Source organism: Xenopus tropicalis, chromosome 4 (genome assembly GCF_000004195.4).
Source record: "Xenopus tropicalis strain Nigerian chromosome 4, UCB_Xtro_10.0, whole genome shotgun sequence".
NCBI lineage: Eukaryota > Metazoa > Chordata > Amphibia > Anura > Pipidae > Xenopus > Xenopus tropicalis.
In genome coordinates this window covers 61,390,368-61,405,959 of record NC_030680.2, presented here as the reverse complement: position 1 = coordinate 61,405,959, position 15,592 = coordinate 61,390,368, and the positions used below count along the sequence as shown (strand labels likewise).

General features: G+C 38.8%; 1 protein-coding gene across 1 annotated transcript in view; it reads left to right on the top strand.

The window, feature by feature from the left end:
• Positions 1-15,109, top strand: part of tango6 (transport and golgi organization 6 homolog) — a 40,216-nt gene extending 25,107 nt beyond the window's left edge. The window contains exons 15-18 of the mRNA XM_002936012.5: positions 1,955-2,107; positions 5,994-6,145; positions 6,240-6,353; positions 14,073-15,109. Coding sequence (XP_002936058.2) covers positions 1,955-2,107; positions 5,994-6,145; positions 6,240-6,353; positions 14,073-14,249 — 596 coding nt within the window. The 3' untranslated portion in view covers positions 14,250-15,109. The remainder of the gene's footprint in view (positions 1-1,954; positions 2,108-5,993; positions 6,146-6,239; positions 6,354-14,072) is intronic.
• The last annotated feature ends 483 nt before the right edge of the window (positions 15,110-15,592 follow it).

Genomic DNA, 15,592 nt, shown 5'->3' with positions numbered 1-15,592 from the left:
TAACATTCAAACTGCTAGTACTGCCATCAGCACAGCTCTGGCATTGTGTTTAAATTTTGCCATTTTCCACCTGCTTTAATTTTTTTTTCCTACAGTTTTGTGAACTCATGTTCAGTAAGACTTTCTGCTCATTTTACCTGTTTTTACATCCTTACCCTTACCCTTAAAGAAGTAAAGGTGCTGTTTGTAGTGAATGTTTAGCGGAAAGTTGTTTAGTGGATTTTTTGCTTTTGGGTTTATACCCCCCAGCACAGTGTTTCACTGTAACCATCCAAGACCTCCATTTTTAATGACACACTTATCCAATGCATAAAGACGTTGTTTTAACTATAACCTTATATCACGTGTCTTTTGTTATAATAGTTTTCAGTATTTAGCGTGTAATCTTTTTAGCAGCTCTTTTAGGTAATGCAACTTTCACTTGTTTCCTTGCTCCTTTTAATTGCAGAGCTGTAGAGAATAAGCAGATAAGAGACCCCAGAAGGGCCCACAGGTGGTTGAAAGAGTGCTTGTTCTATTACTGTCAGACAATGTGGCTTGTGTTATTGGGCCTTATCAGACTGAAAATGGGAAGCCCAAGTAAAGGGCAGCCTTTGATCTAAGCATTAAGAGGTGCCCACTAAACATTAATAAAGTGCTGTCATGTAGGGGTCTGCCTTCAAAGAAAACAAGCCAAGCACAGTATGAAGCCCGGCTAGGCAATATCACATTGCATTTATGTGGAGCCTCTTCCTGCTTTAATTTATCTTTTAATATTATACAATTATTGAATTACCTCTTGGTATGTAAAGGTTGGTAAAAAATAATCTCTTAAAGGAATTGTGTGTCCTGGTTATTGATGTCTCTCTGTAATCATGTATGAAAAATAGAGGCTGATGGATAACGCTACTAAGATCTCTGCGGTGTAATGATGTGCTGGGAGATGCTGCCCCTGCCAGGTAGCCTCATCCATCCAGCTAATCATCTTTTAGGGTGAAGACACATGAAGCTACTAGTAGGAGTTACTTGACATGGCTACTTAAGGGCAGTGGCACGTGGTGAGATTATTCGCCCGTGATAAAGTTTCACTGTTGCAGGCGACTAATCTCCCCAACATGGCATTCCACCAGCAAGAATATAAATCGCCGGTTGGATGGCATACGCATTGCTTCGATTTCCCAAAGTCGGACGAAATTTCCTTGCATAGGAAAGGTACTGAATATTAAGATAATGACTAAAAAGTAACAATTGTAATAAAATTGTAAGCACGCAGAGAAATAGTTTTTAACTGTCTGGTCAGTGATCCCATTTGAAAGCTGGAAAGATGTAGAAGCAAAAGGCAAATCAACTATAAAAATTAAATAATAAGGACCAAATTATAAAATACTAAAAGTTAACATGAGCCACCCCTTTAACATAGAACACTGCTCCAGCCAGGGCACACTGTATCATTGTACCAGTACTATCCTATGATCTAGACCAGGAATCCCCAACCTTTCTTACTCGTGAGCCACAGTCAAATGTAAAAAGACTTGGGGAGCAACACAAGCATCATAAAAAAATAAGGGGTGCCAAGTAAGGGCTGTGATTGGCTATTAAGCAGTTTCTATGTACACTGTCAGCTTACAGGAGGCTCTGTTTGCTAGTACATATTGTTTTTATGCAAACACAATTTGCCAGGCAGGAATTCAAAATTACCTGGTTTGGGGGCACTGAGAGCAACATCCAAGGGGTTGGTGAGCAACATGTTGCCCCCAAGCCACTGGTTGGGGATCACTGATCTAGACACTAGCCTACTCCTGTGATTCTGAATTATTCAGTCTCACACAGGTGAAGTAACCTATATGCTGGCTTTGAAACTTTGTTTTTGATCCACTGTATTCCTTAGAATTCATTATTTTATATGGAGACCCACATACTAAGATATACATCATATATTTTAAATTCAGCTTACAGAATTTTTTGTTCTTACTAGGTGTTGCTGTTCTGTCTGGAGAGATTCCTGAATGTGTGCTGCCTGTTCTGGTTGCACAGTATGGGAACACTGCACCTACTGAACACACAGGTCATTCACCTGAGACCAAGATAAAAGTGGGGGAAGCACTCATGAGATGCACAAGAGTATTAGGTGAGTGGGACTGCTTGTTTATCTTCTCTGTGTGTGATACAACCTGCAAAAGGAGTTACATTAAAAATAGTGTGTGTGATCTCTCTTTGTGTGTGTAACAAATGCTACTTGCCGATTTTTAGAGAATTACAAATACAAGGATATACATATTTAATAAGGTAGAGCTGGGCGGTATGACCAAAAATTTATATCACAGTATTTTTCAAAATGATATCAGTGTCACGGTATTTGACGGTATTTTTTTTTCAATACATGATTAGGTGTTAACCCCATTTCCTAATAAATTGGAGAATAATTAATGCAGTATTGAAAGGCAAGCGAAGGATCGGCAACAGAAAGTCGTAAGGTAAATCAGGCAGGCTTAGTTTCCCAGGCAAGACCGCAGACAACATAGCACAGGAGGAGGCGTTTTATAGCTTTAAATACCCCCCACGCATGCGCAGAACCGGCGCCGTCAGCGCGTCGCGGACGTGCACGCTTTGACATGTACGTGTGCTTTGACGCACGCGCACCATCCCACGCAAGGAGGTGCGCGAGACCGGGCCGCACGGGTGAGTACCCTGACACCCCGGTATGGCGGGATCTGAAAAATGAATATAGTTTTTAAAAAAAACACCGGTATTCGGTATTAAACGGTATATCGCCCAGCCCTATACTAAGGTATATTTCACCCTCCACACAAAGGACTAATTATCATGTTACATAGCAAAGAAACTTGTTACTATTAACTGTCCTGGCATTACTGTTTCTCCATTTAATATCTGAGTAATTAAAATCCCCATTATTTATACTGGCCCTAATCTAGCAGCTTTTTATATTTGTAACCTTTACTTATGAGTGGCTCTGTAGCATGATACAGTTTACTACAATTTACTGCATCCATCTCATTTTCCATCACAATTTCTTCCTTAAGGCTAGTGCCTTACCAGGCGGATCTACCCCTACGCTTCTAACTGCTATTAAAGCGCCTGCACCCAGAGCCACTGCGTCAGCTGCAGGGTAGATTTTGGTGCAGAAGCCAAATGCATTTTGATGGGAGTCTGTAAGTAGGCATTTAACTGCACATTTGGACTCTGGTCTGATCTTTTTGCAAACTGTTTGGGATCTTTCGAACCATCCTCCAGTGTTGGCTTTGGAAGGCACAATAGCATTAATTGTTTGGATGCCAATTCACCTGAATTTCATATGTTCGTGCACTAGAACTAAAGAGCTGTGCAATAGGCTTTTTTGTTTTTTCTTCTTCCTTTAGCCATTGGCACTGATCAAGTGCGGTTATAATAGGGCCTACTGTATTTGGCTGCCCTGTCTTTCCCTCTGTTTAATTTTCTCATGATTCTGGATCACATGAATGTCCAGCGCAGGTGTTTTTGGACAATTACTAGCCACAGCCATAGGCAAACACCGCTGTAGTGAATGTTGTCTGGAATTTATAGCCTGCAGCATTGTATGACAGTTGGCTGAAACTGCAGCATGCATATGGCCCTGGCCTAATGTAAGCTAAAAAGGCAAAACTGCAGTATATAAGTTTTGTTTGTGCAATTACAACATATTAATACTTTTTTTGTAGCCTCAATTTCCTTCATCTGACAAGATATTCATTAACTATTGATCTCTATGTGGAAATCACATGTTGTATATGATGTTTTCCTATTGAGCCTTTAAGTGCCACCTACCTTTTATATCTCTTCAATAGGTATTACAGGTCTGGGTTGCACTTTGTTCTGTGTTTTGCCAAATATGTTGTGTGGCAAGATCCCATGACCTTGGCCCATAAAAAGTTAAATTAAATGGAGGAGGGAGGTGTCCCAGTGTGAACCAAAAAGTCATCAGCAGTTCAAACATGTATATTAGAAAATTTACTTTAAAAAAGTGACCTTTTTATTTTATTGCACTATTCCCAAATAATAATGCTTGTTATTTAATTCAAGCTAAAACAAATTTCATGTCTGAGATAAAGTGCTATATTGATGCATTTGGAACAGACTAAAATCCTAATGCAAAAGGTACTGGTACAAGTTCTAACTATGTATAACTGAATACTGCTAATTTTTGCAAAGGAGAAATCGATGTGGAGGAATATTAAGCACTGCACATGCTCAGTGTTGCAGTTTTGTTCAGCAATTAATCTTAGGGGTCATCACAAATCAAGCAGAAAATAAGGTTCTTTGCTTAAAGAACCTGATGCTACAGGGCTGATTGATGTAGAATGCCCTGGTTTATAAGCTGTCATTAACATGTATCAAAATTAATTACTAATTACTTTGTAATACAAATGTACAAAGTACATATTTACTTTGTCTGTAAATCTTACTTGATACTCAGATTCACTATTTTGCTGTGTGCAATTGCTGCACTATGGCTTGCTAGAGTAATATCTAAGGGAGGAACCTTTACATGTAATGACTATGAATAAACCATACAGAGGAAGACTGTGTTTCCTGTCCAAATAAGCCAGTATCAACAAAGTCACTGTGCTTTATTACCAAATCACTATGACTGCAATAGCAGCACCTGTAGCATCTACATTCAGATCCCAGGGTTTGTGCTGTTACTTTCACAACTGTATCTTTCGCAATGTATCCCTTTTAGCAAAATAATAGCAACGCACCGAGTGCTCTGTAAACTAATTAGTGAGATTACAGTTGCCTGAGGCTTCTTAAGAATAGCAGGAAGCTGTACAGTTCCCAGAGTTATTGCTTTCATCTCTGGGTACAGATGCTGCTTCCTGGGTGTGTAGCCCACGAGGATCATCCATCAAGCTCACTTAGCAGGTTTGGGAACAGGCCTACCTGTGCAGAAATATAATTTGCTAATAGTGATTATAACTGGAGACATCATTTTAACTCATGCTCCATGCCATTTATTTGGCATTTGTGGTTTGTACTTGCTGTGTTTTTCAGCTGTCTTACTTATTTTATAGCAGTCAGGATAAGGCATATGTGCATATATCAAGTTCTTGTTCTGCGACACACAAAATCACACGAAATTTTTTTAGAGACTTTTTGTAGAGACTGGACCATAATTGCCTTTCTTGGAGAAGCTGTTCCCCCAGAGGCCCAAAGTGATGGGTGGGGGGGGCATGTTTATGGCAAATAACCAAGGGATTTGGGACTGGCTAATACATATCATATATTATTTTAAAGTAGAGGATTCATTAATTCTAATGCAAAAAGTTACAGGTCATGTGGCACATGATACTTAAAATATTTCTTAATAGTTATCATACTAAGCACTATTTGTAAGGGAAGATTTAAATGACGCCTGTATTTTTACTGTATTATTGAAGTATTTCCTTTAACTCTGCTTTAAAGGAAAACTATACCCCCAGAATGAATACTTAACCTTGTTAATGCACTTTTCATTACACACTTGAAAAAGGGCCTGTGATGCCAAAACATGTCGTGTGGGTTGCAATAAAGGCCTTTTACATCCTTTCCCTTGATCCACCATTTAGTGATGGGTTGTGTGCTCCCTCAGTGATCACATGACCAGAAATAATGCAGCTCTAACTGTAACAGGAAGTAGTGTGGAATTCTTAAAATGGCATTTTTCTATTTAGAAGTATCCGATAGCACATACTACTAAAAAAGTATATTTTTATGAAAATGGTTTATTTAGATTGAGCAGGGTTTTACATATGAGCTTGTTTTACATAGAGACCTACATTGTTTGGGGGGTATAGTTTTCCTTTAATACTACATCTATTAGAATGATATTTTGTTATTCTTTACATTTATAGGGAAGATACTAGTTTAACTAAAATAATAAACTACTGCTTTATTTGTAGACATTGCTTAGTTGTATAAAATAAAGTAATTTTTGAGCACTTAGTATGCCTTGTTTTTACATTATCATAACAATGACCCATGCTTTATACTGTGCACAGGTAATCTGGTGTTGCAGTACAAAGACCTTCTCATCCATGCCTTTCTGAGAGGCTCCAAGGATCAGGACAGCTCTCTGAGGGCTAGCAGCCTTTCCAACCTTGGGGAACTTTGCCAGCATTTGCAATTCTCTCTTGGCACAGTTGTCCATGAGGTAAAAGTGAAATCCTAGTTTATTCTTTCCATCTTTACCTAAGAATGATTGGGTTGGCAATAATATGCCATGTTTACCCCTCTTCATACTCTAGATTAGCTCCTGCTTATGTGCTGTGGTGCGCACTGACCCAGAAGCACAGGTGAGAAGAGCTGCCATTCACGTTGTGGTGTTGCTTTTAAGAGGACTGAGTGAGAAGGCTACAGAGGTGAGTGACCTGAAGGTTCTGAGTTTTTGCATGTTTGTGTGTGTTCATACAGATGTGTGATACGTTATCCAAAATGTTCCAAATACTGCACTCTATACTTAGACAGCAAATGACACTATTGATCATATCCATTGTATGTACATTGTCCATTTATCTTTACATCAGCGGCACCCAGAAGGTTCTTTGCGATCAACCAGTACATCTTGAACTGTACCATAAGATCATACAAAGTCCTCTCTGCAGCTTAGTGGGATAATTTAAAAGTACAGCCTGCGCTGGAAGTATCTCTGCTCCTCTGAATTATACTGTCTGCATCAATATAAGGGCAAGGGGCGTATTGTCAGCCTGCAGATAAGTGCAGGCCTGCACCCAGGCATTATATCCGTCCGGATGCAAGCACACGCAACCGATATCCGACAACAAAGACCAAGTCTTGTGCATATCCACAGGCTGACGATATGTTGGTCCACACACCAAGGTTATAAATAGTTTCATGTATATAACAAACAATAGGATAAACCTCATATAACTAGATCTACTCATAATGTTCACATGCAGCTTAATATCTTAGAAATAGCATGTACACAGGGATGTTATACAGCATCTAATAACTGATCTCACAGATATATTACAAAAGGTTTTTAATTACAATGAATTTCAAAGGAAAGGTAACAATAAAGTGTAGTAATCGAGAATGACGTGCCAAGTGGCATTATGCTGAATCTAATCTCTTTTCCAAGTAAGTGTTGCATAAAGTTTCTCCCAAACTGCTTGTAGTGTAACATGAAGTTACTAGGCCCAAAGTTAAATATTTATAACCCCTCTTGTAGTCTCTGGTATTTGTAATGAATGGAGCAAAGTTTGCAGCTGGCCATAACCCCCAATCTGATGTTTGTCTATAGCTACCTGCTGATTGGTAGCTATGATTTAATAGGCTTAGCGCCTTGTGTATTTTATTACTTATGTTTGCAATAAGCTGAGTAGTCATACCATATTTACCTTAAATGACAGTGAGGCAAAGACAATATTAACCCTTTCATTGCCAGCCATTTTGGTCAAAGCGGAACTTGTATTGCCAGACAGTTTTTGAACATTTTGCACTGTTTCACTTTAGGGGCCTTTCCTTGGGGGGACTTTTAGTTTACCCAGGAAAACAATACATCTTTTTTTTTCAGGACAACCTAAGCTTTCACAATATGGTAGAATTGTTGTGTAATTCCAATTCTGTAAGAAGACATAGGCTTCTAAATGTCTAAAAAAATGAAAAAAAAATCAAATATTCCATAATATGGAATAAAACAGAAGGTTTATCCCAGAAAATTATACATTTTTGGAAAGAAAGGGTTCTCGGGCAGTGCTGTCCAACTTCTGCGGTGCCGAGGGCTGGAATTTATCTAGCATACATGGTGGAGGGCCGCTAATGGAAGCCAGTTTTGACCACTACCCTTTTTTATGCCACACCCACTTCAAACCACACCTATTTTATCACAATGGTGGTAGTACAGCAAAAACCCAAATTCTTGGTCCTTACTGTGGGGATATCAACTGTTATTCATATATGAAAGAATTATATTATGTCATATTAATATATACCCTTAAATCCATATGCCTCCTCGTGTGGATAGCACAGCAACCCCCAGCAACATAATTACACACCTTAGGGACCATTTAATGGCTATTTCAAACTGCTAACAAACTTCCAGAACAAACCCCTACCAGTTTCACCTCCCACAGGCAGCATAGGGCCGGCAGAGTATGGCACACACAGGCAGCACGCTGCCTGTGTGTGCCATACTCTGCCTGTCCTATACTGCCTGTGTGTGCCATACTCTGCCTGCCCTACCCTGTCTGTGTGTGCCATACTTTGCCTGCCCTACCCTGCTTGTGTGTGCCATACTCTGCCTGCCCTATGCTGCGTGTGTGTGCCATACTTTGCCTGCCCTACCCTGCTTGTGTGCCTTACTTTGCCTGCCCTACCCTGCTTGTGTGTGCCATACTCTGCCTGCCCTACCCTGCTTGTGTGTGCCATACTCTGCCTGCCCTATGCTGCCTGTGTGTGCCATACTCTGCCTGCCCTACCCTGTCTGTGTGTGCCATACTCTGCCTGCCCTACCCTGCTTGTGTGTGCCATACTCTGCTTGTGTGTGCCATACTCTGCCTGCCTTATGCTGCCTGTGTGTGCCATACTCTGCCTGCCCTACCCTGCTTGTGTGTGCCATCCTCTGGCTGCCCTACCCTGCTTGTGTGTGCCATACTCTGCCTGCCCTATGCTGCCTGTGTTCCATAATCTGCCTACCCTATGCTCCCTGTGTGTGCCATACACAAAGGCAGCATAGTGCAGGCAGTTCCTACAATTTCTGATGTGTGAACAATGGGGGTGATCACAGCCTGAGCCTGAGGCGTGAACACTGTAGGGGGTGAACAATGCAGGCATTAGAAGGTGTGAACAACACAGGGGATTACATTTTTAAACAATACAGGGTAATTACAGCCTGAATCTGAGGTGTGAACAATGCAGGGAGGCAGTTAATCTCAGAACTGATACCATTTAAAGCTTACTCAAAGGTAAGCCATCAAAGCAGCCAGACAGGTGGGGGGCCACACAGAGGGGGGTTGCCAGCTGGACAGCACTGTTCTGGGGAATCCAAAATAGGCAGCACTGTCTGTCTACTCCAAACTACCAAGTCGCAATGCTTTCCTAAAGTGATTGGTTTTTATCAAAATGTGTGAATTTTTTAAAAAATTCGCTTAAAAACTTCCAGTCTATAGTATCTTATCTCCTATAGGTCATAAAGTAACCAAATAAAACACCCTAAATTTGAACACCAGGGGTCCACTGAACAGTTTGACATTCAATATGTATAGGTTTACCTAAGAATGTGGCATGTAGGGCCCCAGTGTGAACATACCCCATGCAATCTATCATTTCTGACATTTCAGCTCCAGCAAAATCAATACATATCCATCATTGTATGTAGGATAATGCTAGTGAAAAGTATGCTCATGCCAGAAAGCCATATATTTTTGGAATGTACACATTCCCCTGCATCTAGAATGGGTACCATGTCTTTTACTCCAAAGTACCAAGCCACAAATCTTTCCTAAATTTGGTGATTTTGACGGCTCAAAGCTTCCAATTTGCAGCATCTTATCGCAAAGTATGTGGTGTACAGAGGCACCAAATGAAAATAGTGCATATAAATTTTCTCAGCTGCCAACTCAGTTTCTGCAAAAAAAAGCCCAATGACCGTGTATTATGTGCTGTAACACCCCCTAACCACACAGAGACCCCCAGAAAACCTTATATTTTTATATTTTTGGAAAGTACACATTCTGATGAATTCAAAATAGGTAAGTTATTTTCTACACCAAAGTACCACTTGGCAAAGCTATGCTAAAAAACAGGAACACTAATACAGGGATAAAAATGAAATAAAACCACAAAAATTTTGCAAATTAATGAAACAACAGCGTAATTAGTGGTCAAAATATCTGATCCAATAGTCACACTGTCAAAATAAATAGTTTTTAGGGAAAAACTGACAACGGGGTAAAATTAATAAGTAAAAAAAAGTGTTTGTGAGTGAAAAACAAACTGTGCTAAATTGTGTGCTGTATGTATGTGTAAATGTATGTAAGTGTCTGTAGCAGTGCAAATAAAAGTGACTTACCTGTCCTGGAGTTAGATGGATGCACCGATCGCATGGAGGGGTCCTAGAAGGTTCTTTTGTAGAGCTCCTCACACAGCAGGAAGTGAGTGAGCGGCGCTGGAGGGGGGGAAGCAGCAGATGCGATCGCATATTCTGTTTGGAGGTTGGTCCTGTGACAATCGCATTGCAGGACTGACATGACAGCCCCCCTGGCTCATTTCCCAGAGGGCTGTCATCGCTCCATACTCTCTGCAGAGACGGCACATGCAGAGGGAAACCTTAATCTGCCAAAAAACGTATGGCATATGTGCTTGGCAGATAACAAATATTTCTGCGAGCATATATGCTATATGTGGTTGGCAGAAGAAAGGTTAATGCATGATTAGGAAGTATGTGTCTATTTATCTGTCCTAATCTATCTTATCTATCTCTATTTATGTAGATATATCTTTATCCATCTATCTCTTTATCTCGCTATCTGTGTGGGTATATATATATATATATATATATATATATAAAACAGCTTCATATTTTTCAATGACGGCTGTGCCATGCATACTAATCACACTGTCACTAAGGGCCATATTTATTAACATTCTGCTTGTCATCAACGTACAATGCCGCTTTGACATCCTTACCCCGGAAGTTTCACAACAGTTCCCACTTACAGTCATGTACTTTGAAGGATTAACCCCTGCATCAATGAGACTCATGGTACCATTGTGGTTGGATCATGCTTTCTTACACCTGTCAGTTTCAGCTAACACCTAACTGAATAAGTTCAATGGAACCACTGTGATTGGATGTCTGTGACTGTACTGCCCTCAAGGGTTTAAATGCCAGGGAATTCCCTTCCAGTCATTTGAACTGAAGAAGCCACTCGGATGAGTGGTGAAACATTTTCAAGGAAAAAAACTCCAGTTGTTTTAGACTTAATTTGTACTAGATACTGTATATCATGACCTGAATGAATGAGAATCTTCATAGACATATTAACTTTCTGATTTTTGTGGTTTTAGCACCATGACTAAACTAATAATCTTTAAAACTACAAATGAAAAGCAATTTATTAATCGCTTTTACGAACAAAGACGCAAATGCGAAAAACATGATTTTTTTGTATTGTCATGTGAATGAAAAATCTCTAAAACCACAAATTAAAGAAAGATTTTCCAGTTTTAACAAGGACATCTGCCATTAACTTCTACATGACCTTTTAGGTGGCGTATTTTTTCTTTTGGATTTGTCACAGTTTTGTTGTATAATAGATGTACATCTGAGTGAGGTAACAAATAGGTATGGAATCCTTTATCCAGAAACCTACATCTCCTACATAATGATTAAGGTATGATGATCCAAATTACAGATTTACATATAAATACACACACACACCATGTCAGTGTACAGTTATTGATTGCTAATTGAAAGTGTATACTGGTTCAGTTGCTTCTGTGTGAGATTTATAAGGGGATATTGTCTGGCAGCGCAGTGGTGGATTGGCAGAGTGCTGACACAGCATCGATTGGTAGGAGCAATGCAGCGAGTCCATGAGCCAAACCCACGTGTGAGAAAAGCTTATATTTACTCTTGCATTTGCCTTAATATTTTAGCCGAAAGCAAAACCAGTTCCTTTATTTTTTCACTTTTAAAATCCCATTTGTTTGCACAGGTATTGGACCACTTATCAGGGAACCCATTATCCAGAAAGTTCCGAATTACGGAAAGGCCATCTCCCATAGATTCCATTGTAATCAAATAATTCACATTTTTAAAAATGATTTCCTTTTTCTCGTTATTAATAAAACAGTAACTTGTATTTGATCCTAACTAAGATATACCGTTATAAGTCTTTATTGGAGCCAAAACTATCCTATTGGGTTTAATTACTGTTTACATTTTTTTTAGTAGACTTAAGGTAGTAGATCTGAATTACAGAAAGACCCCTTATCCGAAAAACTCGGGGTCCCGAGCATTCTGGATAATGGGTCCCATACCTGTAGTATATTTGATATGTTGCCTTAGCAGAAGAGATTGATTTGTTGATACTCTGCAATTCTCGCTGGGTTTCCCCTGCAGTAAGCATATCATGTGGTTATTTTTAGCTCTGAGCCAACGTGAATTCAATTTCTTAATTACTCATTGTGATAAACTGCCAATTTCTGCTGCTCTGTTCATTTTTCATTAGCAGAGGGAGGTGGGGTGGGGAGGAGTCAACAAACCTCCAGTAGCTATTTATAGTTGCACTGCAGCATCCTATTATAAAAAGCAAGAAGGCTTGTCTGTCTGAGGGCCCCTGTCACTAGCTAATCTGAAATCTACAGATAGTGATGCCGCATGGCTTTAGGGTCCCTTAGCTCTTGTCAGAACTTCCCAATCTCTGGTCTAGTTACTGTCTGCCAGAGGTGGAGACATATAACAAAGTACACTAATCATTACTATCATTATTATCATTATTGTAGAAATAGTTGCAGAAGAAACTGGCGTTTATGTTATATTATTTTGGTAATTGCTAAATACTCAGTGAGCTGTATTTCATGTATTGCTACAGTTTGCTTCTTCTCAGTAATTTCCCCATATGAATATACAATCGCTTACTATTTACACATTTATTTTATGTTAATATTTAAAATAATCCGCTGTGTGTTGAGGTTCCTACGGAGCATCAGGCACTTGCGTGCATGTAAGAATAATGGCAATGAACTGATCAGGATGTACTTGAAGTTTAGCTTTTTCCTACAATTTAATGTTTATTGCATGAGAATCAATATAATTGATTCTTTAGTGACTTCTTTAGTGAGCTTAACATTTGTTCCAATTCCAGAGCAGCTGCAAAGCTAAATCATGTTTCATTAAATTATATATATAACATAAATGCATATGTTAGTGGTTCTATTCCTCTACTGTAATAATCACTTATTTGTGAAATACAATAAAAGCACATCTTAAGGGAAAGTTCAGTATCAAAGTAATTATTAGTAAAAAGACTAAAATGTAAAATGTACTTTCATGCATTTAAATTATTTGTGTTTCACTTGTTATAATGGTTGCCAACTGGCCAGTAAAAATTATTGTACCAGTAGGAAAAATAGAAATATAAGAAGGCTGGTATTTTTTTTCCAGAAAAGGTAGCAAACCTGCTTTGGGGGTCTACAGTAAAGCTGGGCTTATGTGCCCAGATAAGTTTGGCTGAATTAGCCCATACTGCTCCAACTATCTGTGGATGTCAGAAGGCTGTTTTGACAGACCATATTGCAATCCTGTTGGATAACAGATGATCTGTTATGTTTGAAAATATCAATCTGTAAATGCATCATGTGTCCAGGTGCATGGGATATCAGCAGAAGAGGAAGGAAAGAATAGCCACAGCCACAGTATCTCTTCAGTTCTTTCAATTCCTAACAGGCAGTTGTCCCAGACAAATGAAAAACAATAGGAAGGTAGCATGTTTTTTTGTATGGCCACATGTAAAATATGTATCTGTTTGGCCTACAAGTCAGATGTTGCAGAGGATCACCTACCATACGGCCACCTCATCTGTTTGGGATTGATAGAGTATGCCAAGAACTGGTCCACCTAAGCTATTTCTTATTCCTTATCAGGCTGTTCTCTGCTTTCCTTTCTCCTTCCTTTTTTCACGTTCAGTTAGTTTTACATAGGCAATCTGATAAAATGAGAAACATGAGTGTAGTTACAGAGTATAGTTACGAATTAAAGTCATCAGCTTAAAATACCAATATTTCTTTCATCTTCCAAAATATGCTGTTAATTGCCTCAGATCCATATATATTTGTTGAGATGTATTAAGATTTCGGGATTTTTTTTGTGTTGCTTCGTTGCAAAGAAATTAAATACATATGTGAATCGTAGAGCATTTTTGTTTTCAACAGTTTTATTGCAGAACTGGGGAATTGCTTGAAGAAAAGATGCCAGTATTTTGGCCACAATTAAATTTGCTTAGAGCTTTAATATATACTTGTGTGTTTGTATAATATATTGTATGTGAAATTATTGTTTTAGAATTATGTTTAGTTAAACATTCCTGACACCATGCCTAAAATTCTATCCCCAGGTGTTACGTGATGTACTTCTGGACTTGTACCGTTTGCTGAAGTTTGTGGTTCAGTGTGAGACGGACTCAGTATCAGTGCTTCATGCTCAGCTGGGCCTGGAAGAGCTGGACAGCATTATGCGAGCTGTTCTGTTCCCACAACAGAAGCTAGAGAAGAAGATTGTAGTTCTCCCATAATGTATAAAGATATACAGTCACACATGGTACCCATGCTTCTGAAATCTAGTACTCATGAGTTATTACCTGGACTCCAGATTGATCTACATGTATTTATCCAAATGCATAGTTACACACAGTTATCCAACAGGAAGTAAATACCATGCCATATCTATGTACCACAAAAGATCCCATTAATGACTTTTGTCAATGTACATTCTAAAAACAATGTGGAAGTAGGCTTCAATTTGTATTTTTAAGCACTATAAGTAAGTATGAAAATTCTAAAAGTCAGCATCCTGAGAAAATGTGTTGTAAATGACTGCTTGTATGTGGTTAAATGACAATAAAACATTTTGTTTAGAGGGCCTGTAGTTAATCTGGCCTTATCTTCTAGTAACAGGAGAGTACAACTTGGAACACTAAGACAAATGATCACATTTTAAGCAATTTTCTTTAGTGTGTAATCAGAATAAATAACACACTACTAGAAACTAATAGTAAGAAACTAATTTTGTCCAGACGCAGTACCCCCATGGCAACCAATCAGCAGGCAGCAATTTACTGGTCACCTGTTTAAAAGCAAACATCCTATGGGTTGCTGCCTCTTTTTTTTAAGTAGCTTTAATTACTTATGGGGGTAAGTTTTTTTAGTGCCAAAGCAATAATGCCATAAAATGTATTTTAATCCCCCATTTGGCTAAAATGTACAAACCAGCAAAGTAAGATGTCTATGGCCTTGGCCATGCCATTGTAGCATCATGCCTAAATTAAGTAATGTATGTTTTTCTATAAAATCCACAAGTGTGGAAGTTGACTATTTTGTATTTAAACATGACAATACAGAGAAAATAGAAAACATTTTATTGACACATTTTAAACGTTATTGGTTATTTATTATACATAGGCACAAGTGTTAGAGTGATATAGGGTCCAAGTGTGCATCCCTTAGTACTCACTTAAAGGAATTCTGTTATGATTTTATGGTATAGGTTTTATGACTAAATTACTCTATGCAGGCAGCCATTTCAGGACATTGTGCTTGATCCTGTGCTTTCAGAAAGAGCCAGCACTTTACAACTGGAGGAGTTGTGACTTGGGTGCTCCAGATTTGGATTTTTACTATTTTTTTTTTAACATAAATTCTTTTTATTGGTTTTCCAATATATAGGGTTGGGATACAGAAGGAAAGAGAGGGGGGGGGGGGATACAGCCATTGTTGAGTTTTCCACTTTATTATACAGAACATATAAATTTATTCACATATGTACTTCAAGGTAGGTCATTTGAGTCAATGAGCATCTAGCCAGCCTCCCCAGATTCTATCGAATTTGTTTGGTTGGCCCCTAGCTTCATATGTAAGC